Genomic DNA, 20,593 nt, shown 5'->3' with positions numbered 1-20,593 from the left:
CCAGTCTTGTTTTCTTCGCTCCTCCTCCAATGCCACCCCTGTGCGGTGGGAGTCAGAGCGCCGGCTCGGTTGGGGCTGATTTCGATGATGTGCTGCTGCCCAAGCCGAAGTGCGTAGCCGCCGCTGTTCGCCACTGCATGTACCCCTCCTCCGTGGTGGCTCAGTATCAGTGGATCACGGTGCGCGCTTCCCAAGCCGACACGCAGAGCCACCTCAGTTATGATGCGCAGTAGCAGCCTTGCACACACCTGTGACATAACTGCTGCCGCGCTTCTCAAGTCCACACAAAAAAAGAATATGAGTGGAGTTCTGCAAGGTGCCCTGCAAGCAAGCGAAGCGAAGCTTAGCCACTGGCTTCTGCCGATTCATTGGTAGCTCACTAGTGAGTGAAAACTGTAGGACGACTACATATATACTGCTGGTCGATCATTTGCTCTCGCAGCCTAGTCATAATGTTAAAGGCCCGCTGTGCACGTTGGCTGCTGTCCGATGAGTGACTTAAGCACAGAAGCGACAGAGGTAAATCAACCAACGCCGAGCTCGCACATGGCGTAGCTCATTGTCTCATTGCTACTAGCAGAGCCAATCACACGCAACAGCATTCAGGCGTCCTCTCGATCTTCTGGCAGCCAGTCATAATATAAAGTAAAGAAATTCCGACCAAAATGCGGCCTCAAAAGAGCGAGCAATACGTAGCATCAGCGTTTGATTCAAAGAGCATCTGCTAGTTCAGTACCACATAGAGGAAAGCCACAGTCGACAGGAGAGAGTGAATGCCGGTGCAGGAGAAGGAGAGGGGAGACGGCGCTACATTTATTTTATTGAGGGGCTTTACTGCACTCTGTCCTGTCTCTTTATTTTTTTCTGCATGTACGTATGCTGTAACAGTACGAAGAGCGATCTCCAAGTCACTGTGGTTGGTGCTTAAGGTGACGAGGGGCGCTATACCATAAATGTAATCCAAACTTTTCTGTTCCAATTCTGCAATCAGCCCTCCGCTATTGGTCAAAAACTTTTTTGAACCACCCTCACTTCACCTGTCTGTGACGTGACGTCACGAAAACTGCGATAGCTCCCTATCTGATATGATGCGTACACACTGATTATGCATCATTGCACCGAAAAAAAATTGTTATTTCTAATTCGACTCCTTTTAGCCATTAACCCTCGGCTATTGGTTTTTGGGCTGCCCCCACTTCACCTGCTTGCCGCGTGACGTCACAAGACTGCGAAAACTCACTGCGTGAAAGTGACGTATACGCGGTAATGATGCGTTAATATGCCGAACAAAACTGAATATTTTCTGGATAGCCGCAGGCTGCCCGTTCTGAAAGGAATAAAAGATGGCTGCCGCAGATCGCTCAGGTGCCGGCCACTCACACCTGCTGTAAAGCATGGGTTTATTTGCGTACAATGAACATTTTTGCATGACTGTGTAATGTTTTCAAGCACTTTCGTCACATTTACGACCTCGCTCTGCCAACTCTTCTTTGCTGAGGATCCGTTTTAGTGGCACTCTTAACCTTCCTTTGCACGCCGCCGCGATTTTCGACCAGCCACCTCAAGCCTAGTAAGAGAAAGTGCACCAATCGCAGACGCTGGCACCACCCTCTTTATCCGGTTATCGATTTTCAGTGCACACGCTCGGCCCCATCGAATCCCTCTCCACTTGAGCGTGCTCCTCACCTCTTGTCAGCCAATTGGATAAGACAAGCCGCTCACTGTAGGCAATGCTATTTGTTTTTAAAGCAAACAAAAGCGACCTCCTATAAATGCGGAGAGGGTTTGATTGGTCTGTTCAGATAACCCTGTGGGTCACCGCCCAATGCTTGCATCGGCGGTTACGCAAATTTGACGTCAAAAGATTGGAATAAAAACATATTGGAACAGTTTTACCTCATTGGGCCCCAGGACAGCGTACAACATCATCTCCTTTGCCGTACTAGTAGTTTATAACCTGGAATAAGTGTGCTAGATAGGTGACAGATGGGATGGTAAAGATGAAGTTAAGCACCTAGACAAATAGAATGAGAATCTTGATCTCTATCGATTCCAAGCTGTGTCCTCAACTACTCGTGCACCCGGTATGTGGGACCAAAACATGATGAGTGCCAAAAGAAGGCAGATGCAATCAAGGACAGCAGAGGATTAGGTGGTCTGATGAGGTTGGGAATTTTTCAGGCATAGGCTGGCGTCAGCCGACACAAGACACTGCTAATTGGATATTGGGAGGATGAGCCTTTGTCCTTCAATAGGCATAAAATGGGCTGATGATGAAAAAAAATGTAATGACACTGCACCTGCCAGCCATATTTTAAGGTGTAGTAGTTAATAGATGCATGTATGAGGGAGGACTCAAAAATAACCAGAATTTCCTGATAAAAACATGGACATTTTTTTAAAATTTAATCTCCCTCAAGGTACTCTCCATTAGTACTAATGCACTTGCTGGAAGCACCTTGCAAATTCTTCCTTTTCTATACCTACGAGCGCAGTCTTGACATTTAGTTTTGACTTTAACAACATAGGCAAAACGCTTGCCTTTCAAGTCCCTCTTCATGCGACCGAACAGGAAGAAGACCGCAGAAGCCAGATCTGGCGAATAGAGCGCATGAGTCAAAGTAGTCATCTGCACTGAGGCCGAAAATCGCCAAACACAGCCGTGTGCGTGGGAGCATTGTCACAATGCAGGAACCACTCCCCGGAATTTCACAAGGCCGGAAATTTTCGCAATACACTTCTGCGCAGCCATTTCAACACCTCCAAATAGAACTGTCGGTGGATGGTTTGGTTTTGAGGGACGAATTCTGAGTGTACGGTCCCTTTGATGTCAACAAAACAGATCAGCATCATCTTGAAATTCGATTTAACCTGAGAAGCTTTTTTTGGACGAGGTGAGCCAGGTGAGTTCCGTTGACTTGTCACTTGGTTACTTTCGGAGTCGTACCCGTAGCACCATGGCTCGTCCCCTGTGATGATATTTTTTAAAACTGTGGATCGTCTTGGGGGGTGGGGGGTGACTGCATCGTTCATTGCATGGCGTTGCGTTCTCCAGGGTAGCGTATGCCACTGCTGCCGATCAGTTGTTGCGACACCTGTTTCTCAAAGCCCGACTGGTGTTAGTATTGGGTAGCGCGGTGTAAGCAGGCTGCAGGCGTCTGGTAGACCATGGCGATCAGGCAGGGACGAGACGATTTCTAGTGCGAAACTTGCACGGTTTATTCAATGGTTGGTGAAAGATAAGCAGAAGAGAATGAAGTGTAAAAGCACATTGCGGGGCCCCTTAAATAGGCCCACTAAAATCGTAGGCGGCATCTTGCTCACGTCAACGTCATGTGACAGGCACTGCGTCTGGTTGTGGACGGGCTGCTCCCACTTTCGGTGAGCCGGTACGGGCCCGCCTCCACAGGTGGCACTCAGCAGGTGACATTGTAAGTCCTCGTCGTGGCTTTGCAGCTGCCCTCTCTTTCGTTGAGCCTGTACGGGCCCGCCTCCGCAGAGGGCTTGATCCTTTCTTCTAGGCAACATTGGTTTGCAGAAGTTCTCCTGTAGAGCTTGACAGTTCGCGAAAAAAAAATTACCGACGATTACGTTACTTCCTAATGCGAAATTTGAGCGCAGCAAATAAGCTGTTTCACCTTTTGGATAGATTGAGGCAAAGAAATCGAGCAACACATGTATGCGCTATCACATAATTTTTTTTTTATTTTTCACACGTATTCCTTTAACAAAGACTCCACTAACAGTTCTTGACAGTCATGAAGGAAGCTTTGTGGTCGGAGAAATAGACTGATATATGTTCGACTTGGTACACCAATGCTTGATTCTCAAAGACGAGCTCTATACAAGTGCCTCGCGAGGTTGTCACAGCCGTGGGGGAAGCAGAGGCTAAGCGCCGCCGCCGAGAAGACCCTGCCGTTCGCGCCGCCGAAGCGGAGGCTCATCGCCGCCGTCGAGAGCAACCAGCAGTAAGCGAGGCTGAAGCAGAAGCTCATCGCCGCCGCCGAGAAGACCCTGCAGTTCGCGCCGCCGAAGCGGAGGCTCATCGCCGCCGTCGAGAGCAACCAGCAGTAAGCGGAAGCGGAGGGGGGCGGCGTGTACACCCAGCGGCAAACGATGGGGGCAGAAGCGCGCGCAGCAAGCGGAGAACACGATAAAGGGAGGAGGGAAGAGATAGCAGCGACTGACTGATGCCGCTGACGGCGATAGTGAGTCAACCCCAGCTATCCGCCACACAAGAACAGGGGGGGGGGGTACCCTTTCCTCCTCTTTCTGCATGGCGGCGACGGTGTTCTATGCAGTCACGTTATCTTGACTCTCTAGCGGCGTCAGCGGCATCCAGCGGTATCAGTCGGTCGCTGCTAGCGCTGGGGGGATGAAAGGGGGGCGGAGCTGGTCACGAGGCCGACGACGACGCCGACGACGACGACGCGAAACCCAGGAACGGACGCCAAAGAGCTGCGCTCTAAAAGATCCCTCTTTGAGTAGCACAGTTTGTGAAAAGGGTTCTCCTGCACACACACAATAGTGAACACTGCGGGGTGCCAGCGAGAACGGCAACCCCTCGATACAACCATAGCAAATTAGGCATCCATCCTTAGCTCCGCTTAGGCATGTACTCACACGAAGGGGCCTGTAAGCACTGCGGGGCACCTGCAAGACCGGTCATTCACATGAGACAACCATGGCAAATTAGGAATCCATCCTTCGTTCCGGTTGAGCAGAGTCCTTCGAGCATCCTTTTTTCCCCGGGGTGTTACATGCCGACCGTAACAGAATCTCCGGCGGGGAAGGAAATCCCGACGCGCAGGGGCCAGCAGCCAGTAGGCGAGGGATCGGCGTTTCAGCAGCACAATTCCCCTCAGGGGTGACAAACCGTTAGTTCGTAGCTCGTAGATTCCTGGGAGGTGTTCATCAGTCCTCGTGGAGTTCTTGTCTTTTCTCCCTGGTCCGATCCGGTGAAACGGAACTTGCAAACAGGTCTTGCAACTTTTCATCTGCTGTTTGAGCAAGCAATTACCCCAGAACGGTGCCGGACCCACAACCACACAGCAGCGAGCACAAGGCCTATCCACCCTCCCGCAAGATGCACCAGGCTTTACAAAAATAGAAAAAGAAAACCCGCTACTGCTTTCCGATTCCTTTCTTGCGTCCTCCCCCCCTCCAGAACACTAAAAACAGCCATTACTTGAAAGCGTTAAAACGTGGTTACTAAAATCAGTTAACAATCAACTACAACTTCACAATAATTGAAAAAATGTATAAAAAATACCAACGTAAAAACTCCACGAAAACCCGAGTGAGCATGAGGCTTTCGTTACTCTAGGGGTAACGACTCGGACCGCCAGCATTGCCGTTAAGCTTACCCTTCTTGTAGCGAATATCGAAGGTGTACTGTTGAAGAGCCAATCTCCTGCGCAAAAGACGACCATTTTCGTAGACACGGACTGCAGTCATGTGAGGGGACAGTGGTCAGTCTGTGGCGAACCTTGAACCAGCGATATAGCATGCTAGCTTCTGCACCGCCCATACTACGCAGACCCGCCGTGGTTGCTCAGTGGCTATGGTGTTGGGCTGCTGAGCACGAGGTCGCGGGATCGAATCCCGGCCACGGCGGCCGCATTTCGATGGGGGCGAAATGCGAAAACACCCGTGTGTTAGATTTAGGCGCACGTTAAAGAACCCCAGGTGGTCAAAATTTCCGGAGTCCTCCACTACGGCGTGCCTCATAATCAGAAAGTGGTTTTGGCACGTAAAACCCCAAATATTATTATTATTATACTACGCAGGCGCATTCGTTTTCTGATGCACTGTATGCTTGCTCATGAACTGAAAGCTTTCTGCTGGCGTAAAGTACATGGTGTCCGTTTCCGTCATCTCTCTTTTGACAAAGCACCACCCCCATACCTCTGTCGCTGGCATCACACTAAAGAATGAATGGCTTAGAGTAGTCGGGCGCGTTCAACACTGTCTGACTCGTTAGCATACTAAAAGCCTTTTCTTTTTCATCATCCCACTTTACCGTTTGTGATTCTGTTTTTCTGAGAGCATCTGTTAAAGAACATGCAATCTCAGAATAACGCAGGATATACCTTTGGTAATAACCCGCCAAGCCAAGGAATGACCTGATGTCCTGCTTGGTGCGTGTTTGCGGAAAGTTGTCTGTTGTGGTCAGTTTAACATTGGAAGGCCGACGATGGTCTTGCCCTATTACATGACCTAGATAAGCCACCTCCGCGTGCCCTATTGGCATCTGGGAGCCTTGACAGTTAAGTTGGCCTCACATAGACGACACAACACGGTTCGCAAGTGTTGCATATTGTCCGCCCATGACGAAGAAAAGATTGCTGTCATCGAGATACGGAAGTGCAAAGTGCCCCATTCATCGTAACACCTGGTCCATGAGGCTAGAGAAACAATAGGGAGCATTCTTCAATCCAAAGCTCAGGACTTTCGGTGGAAAGGTTTCCATCGGGGAAATAAACGCTGCAAGCCTGCTTGCCCTCTCTGTCAACGGACCCTGCCAGTACCCTCTGCCTAAATCGAGCGTTGAGATGAAATTAGCACTGCTCACTTTCTCAAGCTTTTACTCGATATGCGGTATTGGGTAGGTCTGGTCCTTCGTGGTTAAGTTGAGCCTGCGGTGGTCGATATACGGTCGCGGCTCCTTTCCTGGGACATCAACCAAGAAATGAGGTGAGGTATAATCACTCTCTCCTGGCTCGATTACACCTAGCTTTAACACCTTGTTTATTTCAGCGGCCATGACTTGACGTTGACGAGGTGAAACGCGGTAAGCTTTCGAGCGAAGTGGGTCCGATGAGGTTAACTTGATATCGTGAACGATCGCAGTGGCCCTGCCTCGTGTGTCCGAAAATATCTTTATATTCAAACCCGAGTTCCCTCAGTTCGGCCCTTTGATTAGTATTCAAATCTGCCTGCTCTACTAGCTTGTCAATGGTCTCGTGAATGTCTTGTCCTCGTTATTGATGTTAACTCCGGAAAGTCAACAGGCATCTCCTCAGGTTGGTTAAAGGACATGTTCCTAATGGCTTCACTCTGCCGGTACGGTTTAAGTAGATTGCTGTGTTACACTTGTGGTTTCCTTCGTTTTCCCGGTACCGTGATTACGTAGTCTGTTTCCGATAATTTCTTATGTCAACCGGTCCTTCCCACTGAACCTGTAGTTTGTTTTTCAATGAGGGTTTCAGGATCATTACCTTTTCCCCAACTTCAAAGCGTCGCGTCCGATCCATCCTGTCATAGTAATTCTTAGCGTTGCTTTGGGCCTTGCGCATTTCCTGCTCAGCAACCATTGTGGTAGGGGTTACATTCAATAGCTTTCTCCTGCATTCTGCCTCTCGAGACATTTCAGGCTCCAGTGCTTTCCTGACCTCTTCATTAGCTAGTGTACTTTGCGCAATATCCCATATAGGGCTGTCCTGTTTTGGTGCTGGTTGACAAATCCTCTGTCAACCTGTTTCCTCCACTACTGGACATTTGTACACTGCCTTGGCTGCGAGCTCCCTTGCCTTGGAACGAGTTAGGGCTTGCACTATTCCTTCACTAAGCCTGATTTCCCGGCGTCGCAGCAAATCCTCGGATTTGTTAGAAAACAAATATGGATATTTGGGAGATGTGCCGAGACGGTGGCTTCAGTGTCCAACATTCCAAAAGGGCTTTCGATGCGAATCGTTGCCACGGGGAAACAAACACTGGAGGCCTCTACGGCTTGCGTTATCCAAGCACATTTTCCCATGAACTGGCCTTCCTCCACGTACGACAGTTGCACCACGTCCATTTTGGCTGCCGAGTCGCGAAGCATCCGACATAGTTTGCCGTTTACCATGAGGTCACGAATGTATGGTTTTAGCAAGTTAAGATTTTCCACGTTACTACTTAGTGACATCAACTCTAGTTCGGGATTTCTGCACCCCACGGAGGTATGCCCCGTTTTCTGGCAGTTGTAGCAAACTATTGGTTTCTTTGCCTCGAAAGCTTTTTATAGCGCAGCTCTTTGGCGTCCGTTCCTGGGTTTCGCGTCGTCGTCGGCCTCTTAACCAGCTCCGCCCCCCTTTCATCCCCCCAGCGCTAGCAGCGACCGACTGATACCGCTGGATGCCGCTGACGCCGCTAGAGAGTCAAGATAACGTGACTGCATAGAACACCGTCGCCGCCATGCAGAAAGAGGAGGAAAGGGTTCCCCCTCCCTGTATCGGCGTCAGCGGCATCAGTCAGTCGCTGCTATCTCTTCCCTCCTCCCTTTATCGTGTTGTCCGCTTGCTGCGCGCGCTTCTGCCCCCATCGTTTGCCGCTGGGTGTACACGCCGCCCCCTCCCCCCTCTTCCTGCGAGTCTCCGGTTGTCAAAGCGCCGGCTCGAACTTAATTCCTTTCTTCGCTCCTCCTCCAATGCAACCCCTGTGCGGTGGCAATCAGAGAGCCAGATCGGTGGCGGCGGATCTGTATATGTGCACCGCCCGAGCCGAAATTGCCGCTGCCGTTCGCCCTGTGCGGTGGCAATCAGAGAGCCAGATCGGTGGCGGCGGATCTGTATATGTGCACCGCCCGAGCCGAAATTGCCGCTGCCGTTCGCCACTGCGAAATTATCTGCCAGTTCTTTCTGAGCCATGAGCGAGACGACCGATGGAAGTCCTCCGTCTGCTGCTGCTGCTGCTGCTGCTGCTAAACGAGCTGCCAGAGCAGAGGCCCAGCGCCGTCGCCGTCAGAATCCAGAGGTGCGTGCCGCCGAAGCAGAAGCTTACCGTCGCCGCCGTCGAGATGATCCAGGAGTACGGGAAATATAAAAAAAAAATTCTGTGATAGCGCATACATGTGTTGCTCGATTTCTTTGCCTCAATCTATCGAAAAGGTGAAACAGCTTATTTGCTGCGCTCAAATTTCGCATTAGGAAGTAACGTAATCGTCGGTAATTTTTTCTTTTGCCTTTCTGCCCTCCGTTCGGGTGGTTCCTTCTCTCCCTCGGTGTCCTCGTCACTATTTCTCACCGAATCTGACCTTTCCTTCGAGCTATACTGACTCAACTTTGACCATCGCTTTGGCTTGTCGGGTCTGTATTTATTCATCTCCTTCTTAAGAGCTTCATTACACGTGCTACCCGTTCGTGCTCTTCTTTTTCTTCTAGGTGCTTACGTTCTTCATCCTTATGCGCAATGCTCTCTAGGTATTCCTTCAGTTCATCGTCGTCTGCCCTGGTCGCTTCGATCGCCTCAATAATCTCCGGCTTTCTCTTTGATTTGGCAATTTGGAGACCCAAATCTCTGGCCAAGCTCAACGATTCCGGCTTCTTTAGTGCCTTCAAGTTCATGGCCGCCCTTAGTGCTGCTAACTCTTCGTTCTATAACTACTTCGACGTGCTCAAAACTTCTGTCAACGGTTAAAGAAAAATCACTGCTCTGTACTTCCCCAAAAATTACTTAAAGCCAAGTAATATCTTAGTGAAGAAAAGCCGTGCACTCACCATATGCAGTCATGAATCCTGACACCTTCCTTCTGAACGTTGTCACCAGGACGAAGAGGAGACGATCACTTATATGTCGTCCAAAGTTGGGGTCTCCAGGGTAGCATATCCCAATCGCTGCCAGCTAGTTGCGTTCTCCAGGGTAGCGTATCCCACCGCTGCCGATCAGTTGTTACGACGCATGTTTCTCGAAGCCAGACTGGCGTTACTATTGGGTAGCGTGGCGTTGTCGGCAGGCTGCAGGAGTCCGGTAGAACATGGCGATCAGGCAGGGACGAGGTGATCTCTAGTGCGAAACTTGCACGGTTTATTCAATGGTTGGTGAAAGATAAGAAGCGAATGAAGTGTAAAAGTACATTGCGGGGCCCCTTAAATAGGCCCACTAAAATCGTAGGCAGGATCTCGCTCACGTCAACGTCACGTGACAGGCACTGCATCTAGTTGTGGATGGGCGGCTCCCACTTTCGGGGAGCCAGTACGGGCTCGCCTCCGCTGGTGGCACTCAGCAGGTGACGTAAGTCCTCGTCGTGGCTTTGCAGCTGCTGTCACTTTTAGTGAGCCTGTACAGGCTCGCCTCCGCAGGTGGCTTGATCCTTTCTTCTAGGCGATGTTGTTTCACGGAATTTCTCCTGTAGAGCGTGGCAGTTCGTGGAAAGGGTGTCTCTCTGAGTCGCACAGTTTGTGAAAAAGGTTCCCCCGCACACACACAGAGGCCTGTGAACACTGTAGGGTGCCAGCGAGAATGACAATCCCTCAAGACAATTTTAGCAAATTAGGCATCCATCCTTCGTTACGCTTAGGCATGCACACTCACGAAGAGGCCTGTAAGCACTGCGGGGCACCGACCGGTCATCCACTCGAGACAACCATGTCAAGTTAGGAATTCATCCTTCGTTCCGGTTGAGCTGAGTCCTTCAAGCGTCCTTTTTTCCCGGGGTGTTACATGCCAACCGTAACAATGGCAGGCTTCCACAGGATGATCCCTTTGCTCTTTAGTGAGAAGTCTGGGCACAAACTTAGCAGTCGCTCGTCACATTCCCAAATCGTTGCGCAAAATGTGCTGAACAGAGCTCCTAGATAACCTAGGTTAGTATGAGTTGGTTGATTGTTCTGCGTTGATCTTCCTTGATGAGATCATGGATTTTGGCGATATTGCCCTCGGTTTGCGCACTCGAAGAACGACTGTAACGGGGCTGGCCTTCAATGGTCATTTCCTCCCTTTTAAACTGAACAAACCACTCGTACACTTGCATTTTACTGAGAACTTGTTCTTTGTAAGCTGTTTGCATCATCACAATAGTTTCTGCTGCGTTCTTACCGAGTAAAAAGCAAAACTTCACAGCCGCACGTCGTTCATGAGAATCTGCCATTTCTTATTGTTTTGAGTACACTATAGACATGCACACAAAACTGTCAGAAAAACAATATGCATTGTTGTCGGTTGATGCCACTTGGCATACTAACTCAGGAGAGGCCCTCCCACAGTGCCCTAGTGGCGAAACCTCGTACCACAAGCACATTGCGCAAGAGCACGATTCTGGTTACTTTTGGGTCCCCCCTCGTATTAGTCGCAAGTGTCACCCTCTGACTCACTGCAGCGTTGCATGACTCTTGTCCATTTTACACTTCCTTAAAGGGAGACAAAAGGTGAATATTTAATCAATGTGAACTGTTAAAGTACCATTCCAGAGACCTCATAGCATTTATTTTGTGTCAAGAAAAGATTATTTAAGAGAAAGTTGCGTCTGTAAGGTCCGCATGCTCTCCCGCATTTCAATTTGCCTGCCCCCCCCCGAGCGGGCAGTTGTGACGTTGCATGTGCAGTCACCATCATTTACTGCCACCGGTGAGTAAAATGGTACCCGGCAGCCAGCGCTACGGTTTCTTATGCAAAACACAAGAGCAGAGCCAGAAGCCGGGCTAGGACAGCCGGCAGTGCAAAAGATGAAGGGAAAGCACGAGCTGAATCATGAGCATGAACTTTGACGCTTGTCGCAATGGGTCCCATCCTTTGCTACTTGCACTTTTTGTGTGTCTCATGAACCAGCAAAACCCACCCAGCAATATGGAACAACCAAACTACTACTGAAACGTGAAAGTGCGCATATAGTCCAGCGAAAACTACATTTTTCAACATCCCGTGTCATTGTCAAGGGTAACGTCGAAAAGTTACTTTTCTCTAAGAGTCAAATAGAGGTAGACAAGTATCACTTTCTTCCATCTTATAATACAATGCAATGATCTTTTTATTATGAGTAGTTGAGTATAGTGACAGAATTATAATGAGTCACTACATCATCGGGCTAGTACTTGAATGTTCTGGTGGAGTCTCTAATCATGTCCTGCATTTAATTTGATTGCTAAAGATCTGTTCACTATAATATTGAAGTCATAGACACTCTGGAGCTTTAATCTATCACTTTAGCTTGACCTAATTTTCCTCTCTAGTGTCCCTTTAACGACGTCTCACACCACTGAGCTAATTACTTCATAGGCATAAATTGCATGTCCCTTTTTCAGCAGCACATATCAGATTCATCTAGAACAATTTCACTGACTCTAAAATCACTGTATTTGATGTTGTTTAGCCCATTTCTCTGCCATTCTCGCCCACTCTATTCAAGGTCGGAGTGTTCTCTTCTTGCACAGGGTACTTTGGAAAAATGTCACTAGTTAGAAGCACGTTGCGATGTTATTGGGTGCAGGATCACTCCAAAAGAGGCAGAAGCAGCGCGCCGAAGCACAAACACACATCGGACTTGTATTGACGCACATAACAAATAGAACGGCACACACACGTGACAGTTCCCCAAAATGCATCATAGATGACATGCAGCTATATATATGTATCGGTCAATTATCATGGCCTACAGTTCAGGCGGAAGCGTGTGTCGCCGTGTCGGAGACCTCATGGAACCGTTGTCGGCCAGCGGGGTTGGACAGCAGTGTCGGACAGCCGGGTCGGACAGCCGGGTCGGACAGCAGTGTCGGACAGCAGTGTCGGTCAGCCGGGTCGGACAGCCGGGTTGGACAGCCGGGTTGGACAGCCGGGTTGGACAGCCGGGTTGGACAGCCGGGTTGGACAGCACGGTCGGACAACAGGGTCGGACAACAGGGTCGGACAGCACGGTCGGACAGCACGGTCGGACAGCACGGTCGGACAGCACGGTCGGACAGCACGGTCGGACAGCACGGTCGGACAGCACGGTCGGACAACAGGGTCGGACAACAGGGTCGGACAGCACGGTTAGACAGCAGGGTCGGACCGCCTCGCGGGGCTCAGGTGGCCCTGCGCAACAGTCGATATACTGGAGCCTCTGCATGCCCGGTTTCCATCCGGCGGGGTTTGCGCTCGAGAGCCCACGGCCGCAGTCACCGGGTCGCATCCACAGCTGGCGGGGTAGCGCTGTGGCCGCTCACCCGAACGCTCGATCGCCCTGGTTAAGGACCGCCAGCCCACCTGGACCAGTTGCCCAGCGGAAGAGCGGGGCGAGGTAACCTCTCAGCTGGCGACAGCGTTGACTCGGGTGTGGCGTAGTGGCGCGGGCGGTGATAGCTCCTATGGGCCAGAGGCCCAGCGAGGAAGCTCTTTTCCGTCGAACGCCGAACCTCGCGCACTGCTCACGCCACGGGCCACACCCTCTCGCGCCACGCTTTTCGAGGCGCCACTGTCGACGCTCCCAAATCGGCATCGATGATGATGATGGCTCTCTCACGGGTATTTGCAAAGAGTCGGTGTCCTCTTCGCCCCCGCACAACGCACTGCCTTCATATGTTTATACTTTCCACTCCCGCGTACCATATATTATCACACACCTATTAAAGGAGGGCACAGGAGGGCCGCCTCACCCAACCTGCCCTCAAAATGAGACTGCAGGTGAAAGCGGAATACTAGTACTAGCCAATGATGCACCTATTTCTATCCCGCAAGAGATATGCACCTGCTCACTCGCCAGGAAACTAATTTCTCCAACAAATTATCATAGGCAGGCATAAACATTGTCACTAAAGTTGTTGCTGCCACTCGGAGAAGAGAGTTTGGTGTCGATGTTGCTATTTTGTTCCCCGCAGTACAAGCAGGGGATTTTTTTTTTTTGATCCGTGCAAAGCGTCTGATCCGTGCAAGTCGTGAAGCGCCGTGGGTGCACGGTTGGCACATACAAATATCGGGCCTATTATACTTCTAGTTCTATAGAAGGGCACTACAGGTTAGCCTAGTACATTTGTGATCGTGACAATATGCGAAACTCTCTGTCGAGCGCCGCTTTGCAAACCAGCAGACACCATACAACAACGCTGTAAAGAGCTTGTAGTTTGCCCTACCAAGGGAAATTCTAAGTCTGTGCAGCCCACTTTTGAATATTACATTGGAAAATATGAAAACTGCACATGTTACTATGCCAAAAAGGAGAGATGGTTGATTTGGAAGGAAAATGGTAGGCCATGCAAAGAGAAGAGCTCCCACCATCTGCTAGCCATCATTGATTAAGTTGTATCTGTGTTTATAGAGAAGCCCCAGTGCATTAAAAACATGGTGTGAAGCAAATATTCGAAGCTGGGATAAAACGACATTTAAAAAAGAAGGAACGGTATTAAAGGCTATGCCATTATTACGTTCATAATGTTAAAAGTGCCTAAGCGTAGTAGAATTATCAGGCCGTCATCTCATTCAGTGGTCTTTTGCCTCCTAAATCTGAAATCGTATATGTTGTCGCATCACTGAATACCCAAAAGGGCCATGTGACTGGCCATGCGGGACTTTTTTGTGTATCGCGGGCCTTCTTTTCTTTTAAGGCTTAGAAAAACTCTTTATGTAGCATGTGTAGAGCCACAGAAAGATACATCAGAATTTTTTTCATGATGGCCTGCAATTTTCTGATTAACTGATTAACAATATTGGTTTGATTATATTTGATAAGTTAATTCATTAATAATAAGTAAATATATAATTACGCAAAATACAAAATATAGTCTCATCTGTTACAAGCGATGGCACACAACATTCCTTGGTGGTTCTGTCCACCTATGTGGCACTTTCATATTTTTTTTTTATTTTGGCACACGTTATGTGGGACACTGCATAAAAACACACCAAACATAGAAGAGTGCAGTGTGAAGCACTTGTTAATGATTGTAATCAGTTCAGCATTCTTATATGAGGTGTGCAGAAAATATGCGACCCTGAACAGATTAAATTACCTGGGTGTTAGATTCATGCAACTGAAATTGAATTTCAATCAGTGCTCTTGTTGCGTGTAGGAGGGGGTTGCGGTACATTTCTGTAACAAATAAATTATATATATATATATATATATATATATATATATATATATTGCCCTCCAAAAAATATCCTGGCTTATTTTCTGACATTTGCTACTACTTATTCATTCGTAACCTTGACCTTACGCATCATTAATAATAGCAGAAGATTCGCTGTTTATCAAAACCTTATACCTTATTAGTGTTAGAATAAGCACAAATTACCACAAATTCACTACAATGTTCGTAGGTACCGTACCTTCAGGTGTATAAGTCGGTGTTTTTTGTTTCTGAATTTTTCATTGGTGCGTCTTATATATGAAGTCACTGAGCATGTGGTGGTGGGCGAGTTACGACTACACCTATGTGGTTGTCCCGTGTCGCCTTCCTTCATCCGCTGTTTTATTTGGCGCCTTCGTTGTAATCGCGTCTTATAGAATGGTGCGACTTAGATACAGTCGAAGTCAGATTGGATGCTTGGCCACGCCCTATCATCCAATTGCGCTCACCTTCTGCCATGCACAGCAACTACAGTTCATTTCAATTGTTGCTGTTGTTGCTGCGCACATCACGTGTGTCGTTGCAATCTCGCTAACCGCATGGCTGTTTGCAAAGCAAAGTCGGTGAAGTTACGACACGAAATTCAAGATGTGTGCAGTTGAATTTGCAGTGGAGCGTGGAAATTGAGCAGCAGGGAGGTAATTCAAAGTCGGCAAAAGAATGTTCCGGGACTCGCACAACTCCAATGAAACTCAATGGAACTCCTTCCTGAAGTAACTGCATTGTTTGTAAGTGACTTGGAGGCGGACGACTTCGATTGCTTTGACTAAACGCCTTCATGTAAGCTGTCAATAGCATCGTTCGTGCTGTTGCAATAAAATACTTCTGAAAAGTACTGTTTAGACGTTGAAAGGCGCTTGCACGCATGTCGGCACTGCCTACTGTGAGATGCCTGCAGAGGTGGTGGCTGGTGCAAGCATGTATTATTCACTGTTGCAACTCATGTACATTTCTTTTAAACTGAAAAACTGCTCTTTTGAGGGGGGTTTAACTTATACAAAGGTACGACTTATAGGCCAGAAAGTACGACATATCATTTCGGATAATCATACCCGCAAAAATACATTTATCTCGTACCCCTTGTATATTCAAAAGTCAACTAAAAGTCTACTTACTTGATATGCACGTTATTGATACTTTCAGACCATATCTCATGGTAACTATAGCTATATTGTATATTCTGTAACTTTATCCCCTTGTTTTTATTGCAATAATAATTATAGATACACTTGAGGTGCATTCACGTCATCGCCATACACACTGTATTTGGTGGCAAAAACTGTGTAGCAAAGGGGACGCACAGTCACACTCCACTCAGTCAGCTCTGAAACCAGGGCAGCATTTTGACTTTTCCTCCTTGCATGGGTGTACACATGTTCGTGTTCCCACTGATCAACTGTGTACATACCATGCCATGGTGCGAACACCCGAGTCTGAGCAGAAAGGACAGCCTGTGTAATCTTTTCGTTGGCTGCCAGCAAGCACTGGCAGTTTTTCTTTGGTCTCATTTTGTGTACCAGTGAGGTACAACAGCGCTGACAGTGCTCCCTTATCATGCCAGTGTTCTGAGATGTGTTCAGCACAACGCTAAACCTTGCTATTGCTTTCAATGCTATCTTTGAGTGAAACTGCTAATATTAAAGTGAAGCTTTCTTGCAAAGTTCCACGCACTTTTTTTGTACTTATCTGGCCTCTAACGACGGATGCCACGGACACACGCATTGACAAACGGCATAGAACACCCTTTCTCGTGGTCAAGCCGGTGCATTGAGATGCTTGGCACATTTCACTCCGCAGTTGCACTAGAAGAAACGGATGCATCAGAAACACCAGCACAACGTGACACTATGGATCACCACTAAAAGTTTAAACAAATAATATAAGTATGATGTACTCCATGTAAATATGTGTATATAATATCCAGCATAATTCACTGCATATAAAATCATTCCTTCGTATAACAAGCTGCTATTTAATACTAATATTTATACCTAAAAAACACACTTCATATGCACGCAAACATGGTTCATGAGCTAATCAATCTAAGAATGCTTCGCTTTACGTAGATGTCAACTGGAGCAGCAGAAGCTTGATGTGGGCGAGTTGGTTTTGCATATTTGAGGAAAAGAGCGCTACGAAGACGCGGACTAAAGAACAACATGTACGACGGACATGTTGTTCTTTTAGTCCGCGTCTTCGTAGCGCTATTTTCATCAAGTATGTCAACTGGAGTTGAGTCTGCCTGCTTTTTTTTTTCTTTTTTTACTCCTAGTAATTCCGTTGTGCATTTTGAAACTGTATTTTCTTTGTCTACATGCATTGGCACTGTGCTCACTACTGACCCTAGCAAGGAAACTCTGTTCACCCGCTGCTCACATAATTTGAGGTAAATATAAATTTGAATGGGCCCATTTAATTTTAGCAACTTACTGACTCTACTTGTTCTGCAAGGTTTAGACTGGTAAGTTCCCTGTGGTGGTACATTTAACCTTGCGACCTCCTGTAGCACTGATGCATTAGAATATTCATGACACAATACAAGAAATGAAACAGAATGAAAACCATAACACTGTTGTAAAAAAGTGGTTTATTGTATCTGCATGATACAAAAATTGTTTTATGCACTTTCTTAAGCTTTTGAGTAATTGTTGTCTACCAGCACTTTGGAAACCTACATGCCCTCACAAATGCTGCCATTTCACCTGTAGCCTGCTGAAAAAGGGAGCTCATGCTATTGTGGTAAAAATATACTAAGGTATTCTTGGCATTGTCATCTGCATTATGTATGAACATTGCTGGTCCTCGTTTTATCACCGTAATTATCACCTTGCAGAGACCGCTCGAAAGGTTGCTTGTCATTGTCACTGCTGGCGTAATTGTTAGTAGTTTTTTAGCAGCAACTATCATGGATGATACCCACTAGTAATAGTGTTAAAGTTAGTGATCAGTCGTAGTTTGGCACAATTGTTAGTAGTGGGTATTATGGTGATGCTTACTGATGCCAGTATGTATTTCCTTTTGGACAATTGAATATTTTTTTTTGAATTTTGTGTGCTGCTGATTACCCAATGTACTTTCTTCAATTGGACCCAAAACTAGCCTCTGGCTATAGTTTCGAGCATTCTTGTGCAAACTTTGTAAATATTTATGTAAAGTGCAATTCAAAACGCCATTTGCTCCTTGTGTAGCTAGCAGAATCTCCATCTCTAAGTCGGCCAATCCGGGCAGCCTACAGAGCCAAGTGGCAGGCTTTATGTACATAAGTTTGCCTTCAGCAAACTTGCAGTTCCGTGTAAATGAATTTTTTTTTATTTTTTTTATTTCTTGCATTGAATCTATGGTAAACTAAATGTCCAGACATTTGCGATTCGAGTATGTGTGGGCAGCTTGGGCGGATTGTGAGCTTCGACGGGGGCATAAAGGTGAGTGGCCACAGTAGTGACACCATCTGGTGGCTCTGAACTCAACCAAGCAGTAAGTAAGTGTATTCTACTTTGCTGCTGGTGGAAATTTTCGTCTGGTGCAAATTGTCGTGCAAAAACGTCTGTGGAAAATTCACAACCGCATCAAATAAGTGTATGCTTGGCTCTCAGTCCGCCTGGTTGAGCTTTGTGCCACAAGGTGGTGGCACAATTTTGGCCACTCACGTCTATGCACCTGCTTATTTGGCAAGCTGCCTGCAGTTGCCGCAACATTAGACATCTAAAGCTCTGTTTCTCACATCCAAATATTCGACCAAGTTCATCTCAACTCTTTCAGTGCCATGGACTCCAGGAATCTTCTTTGGTCCACTGAATGTCAACGATGTTTTGTAATTTTGGTGCGAGTCTTGCTACTCGATGGCACAAGCTTCCCAGAAAACTGTTTCGTTTGGGGGAGGGAGAGCTGCGGTTGGAACTAACGCAGCGGAATTCTGGTTTTAAAAATGGTGACAATGGCTGCCCTTTTGAACAACTGGAATGTGGTGTTTTTGGACATTTTCTCACCATTAAGGAAACGGCAAAGCTCGAGAGCTCTATTAAGTCATTTTCAGAGCTTGAACTCAGTTCTGATGACTGCGAGGAAGAGTTTCAGCCTCTGATGGCCTGTCTTGCACGTGCACAGCTTGGCGAGAACACTTTGCTGCCAGCACCTATGTGGTTTCCTTTCCTCACAGTGCCAGAAATGACTTGAAGGACAGACTTGGGTTCCAACAAATGTAGGGCCTCCTATAGACTCTTTTCCTGCAGCCTCGTTGCCTGTCTGCAACTCAAGAACATAAAAAATGACTCTGGCAGACATCATAAAATAAAGAAGCGATGATATTGCAATAAAAAAAGTTGTTCGTTGTGAATCAGCCATAAAATAATTTGGGAAATTTTCCTGGTTTTCAGAAAGGAAATTTGGCAGGAAAAAGCGTAACGGGAGTCAACTAAATTGCCCGCTCCTTCAGTATTCTATTGGGTTGCAGTATGTACAGATGTGTAGTAGTTGAAGACAGTGTCTGTTTCATCATGTGCATGTGCTTTCCCCCAGGACCACTTTACGGATGACCAGTTTGAGGCCATTGTGCTGGAGCGGTACGGCGTCAAGAAGCTGCGTCGTGATGCTGTGCCCACTATCTTCTGCTACGACAAGAATGCCAAAATCAGCTCTATTAAGATTCTTGCCAAAAGTAAGAGATTTTAATTTTTTGAGCATATAGTGCACTGCCATTAAGATGAAGCTATACCTCAGGAGGATCCTCTCTAGATACTACATGGGAACAAGGAAACCCGTTTTGGGAGAGATACATCGCACTGATTTTGTTGAGGTTTGTTGCGTATAGAAGAAAAGGCTAAAATCTTAAAATTACATGTAATGTAGAAAGCAGGTCTTTGCTAGAAGAGAAAGCTAGAAAAAGTGTGTCTCTAGCATTGACAAGGATGGAAGTGCTGCGCCCAAGTTGTGCCAAACCATCGAGCTGCAGCAACCTGCACCGAAACACTAATTTCGGATGAAGTTGCCGGGTGTGCGTGCCCAGTGGCAAACCCCATATCCATAGACATGCGTTGGCTAGCGCTTAGCTCTGCTATTCAAACTTGAGCAGTCCGTTCCAGCTTTGGCGTGTTAGCAGTGTAACTGTGTTTGGCGGCATAATTGTAACTAGGCCTCAAGAAAATGGAAACTGTTTTATGCTATACAATACATTCCTAATATTTTATAAAAGTGTTGTGTGTTTGCGATATATGCGGACCAGCTAAATACGAGTGGAACTGGCGCTCATTTTACACCCTATTGGTACATCTGCTTCGATTAATGAGCTAATGCCGTGCCTGTGATGCTTTAAATCTAGTTACTGGGTTGATAGTGCGGCACACCGACAAGCAACCTGCTTGCTTTCGTGAAACTTATTGGTCACAAATATCCCATGGCAACCACAATCGGCACTCAAATTTGCACTTTGGTTACACTATTTTCTGCCCGGCCATGCCATGCAAAACCAGGCTCTCGCTGCCGCAGAAAGCAAACCAAGGATGTAACGTTTCGTATTTAGTCAACCTTAGCGGCCAAACTGTGGTGATAATTAAACGTTCAGCGGAACTGCAAACCTCCGAAATTGCATTCGTGGCAACATCTTCCAGAGATTGAGTCAGAGATTTTAATAAACCATTGTTCGACGAACGAAATATCGGTCTTCGTTTTACGCTGGCTTTGTGGAGGCTGTGGCAGAACTGCAAGTAAGCCCAAATATTTGTTTATTTCTAGATACTGCAATCTGATACCAGATCAAAGCAGGGTGGGTATACGTAGACATTTATAAGGGCATGTAAAGA

At 47.3% G+C, this 20,593-nt stretch overlaps 1 protein-coding gene across 5 annotated transcripts in view; it reads left to right on the top strand.

Moving 5' to 3' along the window:
• Window positions 1-20,593, top strand: part of LOC142567709 (uncharacterized) — a 210,774-nt gene that overhangs the window by 107,307 nt on the left and 82,874 nt on the right. For all 5 annotated transcript variants that reach the window (XM_075677883.1, XM_075677879.1, XM_075677884.1 and 2 more), the window contains exon 2: window positions 19,314-19,452. Coding sequence is in view for 2 of the 5 variants with exons in the window: in XM_075677879.1 (XP_075533994.1) it covers window positions 19,314-19,452 (139 nt within the window). In the remaining 3 variants the exon portion in view is untranslated. The remainder of the gene's footprint in view (window positions 1-19,313; window positions 19,453-20,593) is intronic.

This window comes from Dermacentor variabilis, unplaced genomic scaffold, assembly GCF_050947875.1.
Source record: "Dermacentor variabilis isolate Ectoservices unplaced genomic scaffold, ASM5094787v1 scaffold_14, whole genome shotgun sequence".
In the NCBI taxonomy this organism is placed as follows: Eukaryota; Metazoa; Arthropoda; class Arachnida; order Ixodida; family Ixodidae; genus Dermacentor; species Dermacentor variabilis.
The sequence above is the reverse complement of the archived record's forward strand: the minus strand, read 5'-3'. Positions and strand labels throughout refer to the sequence as shown.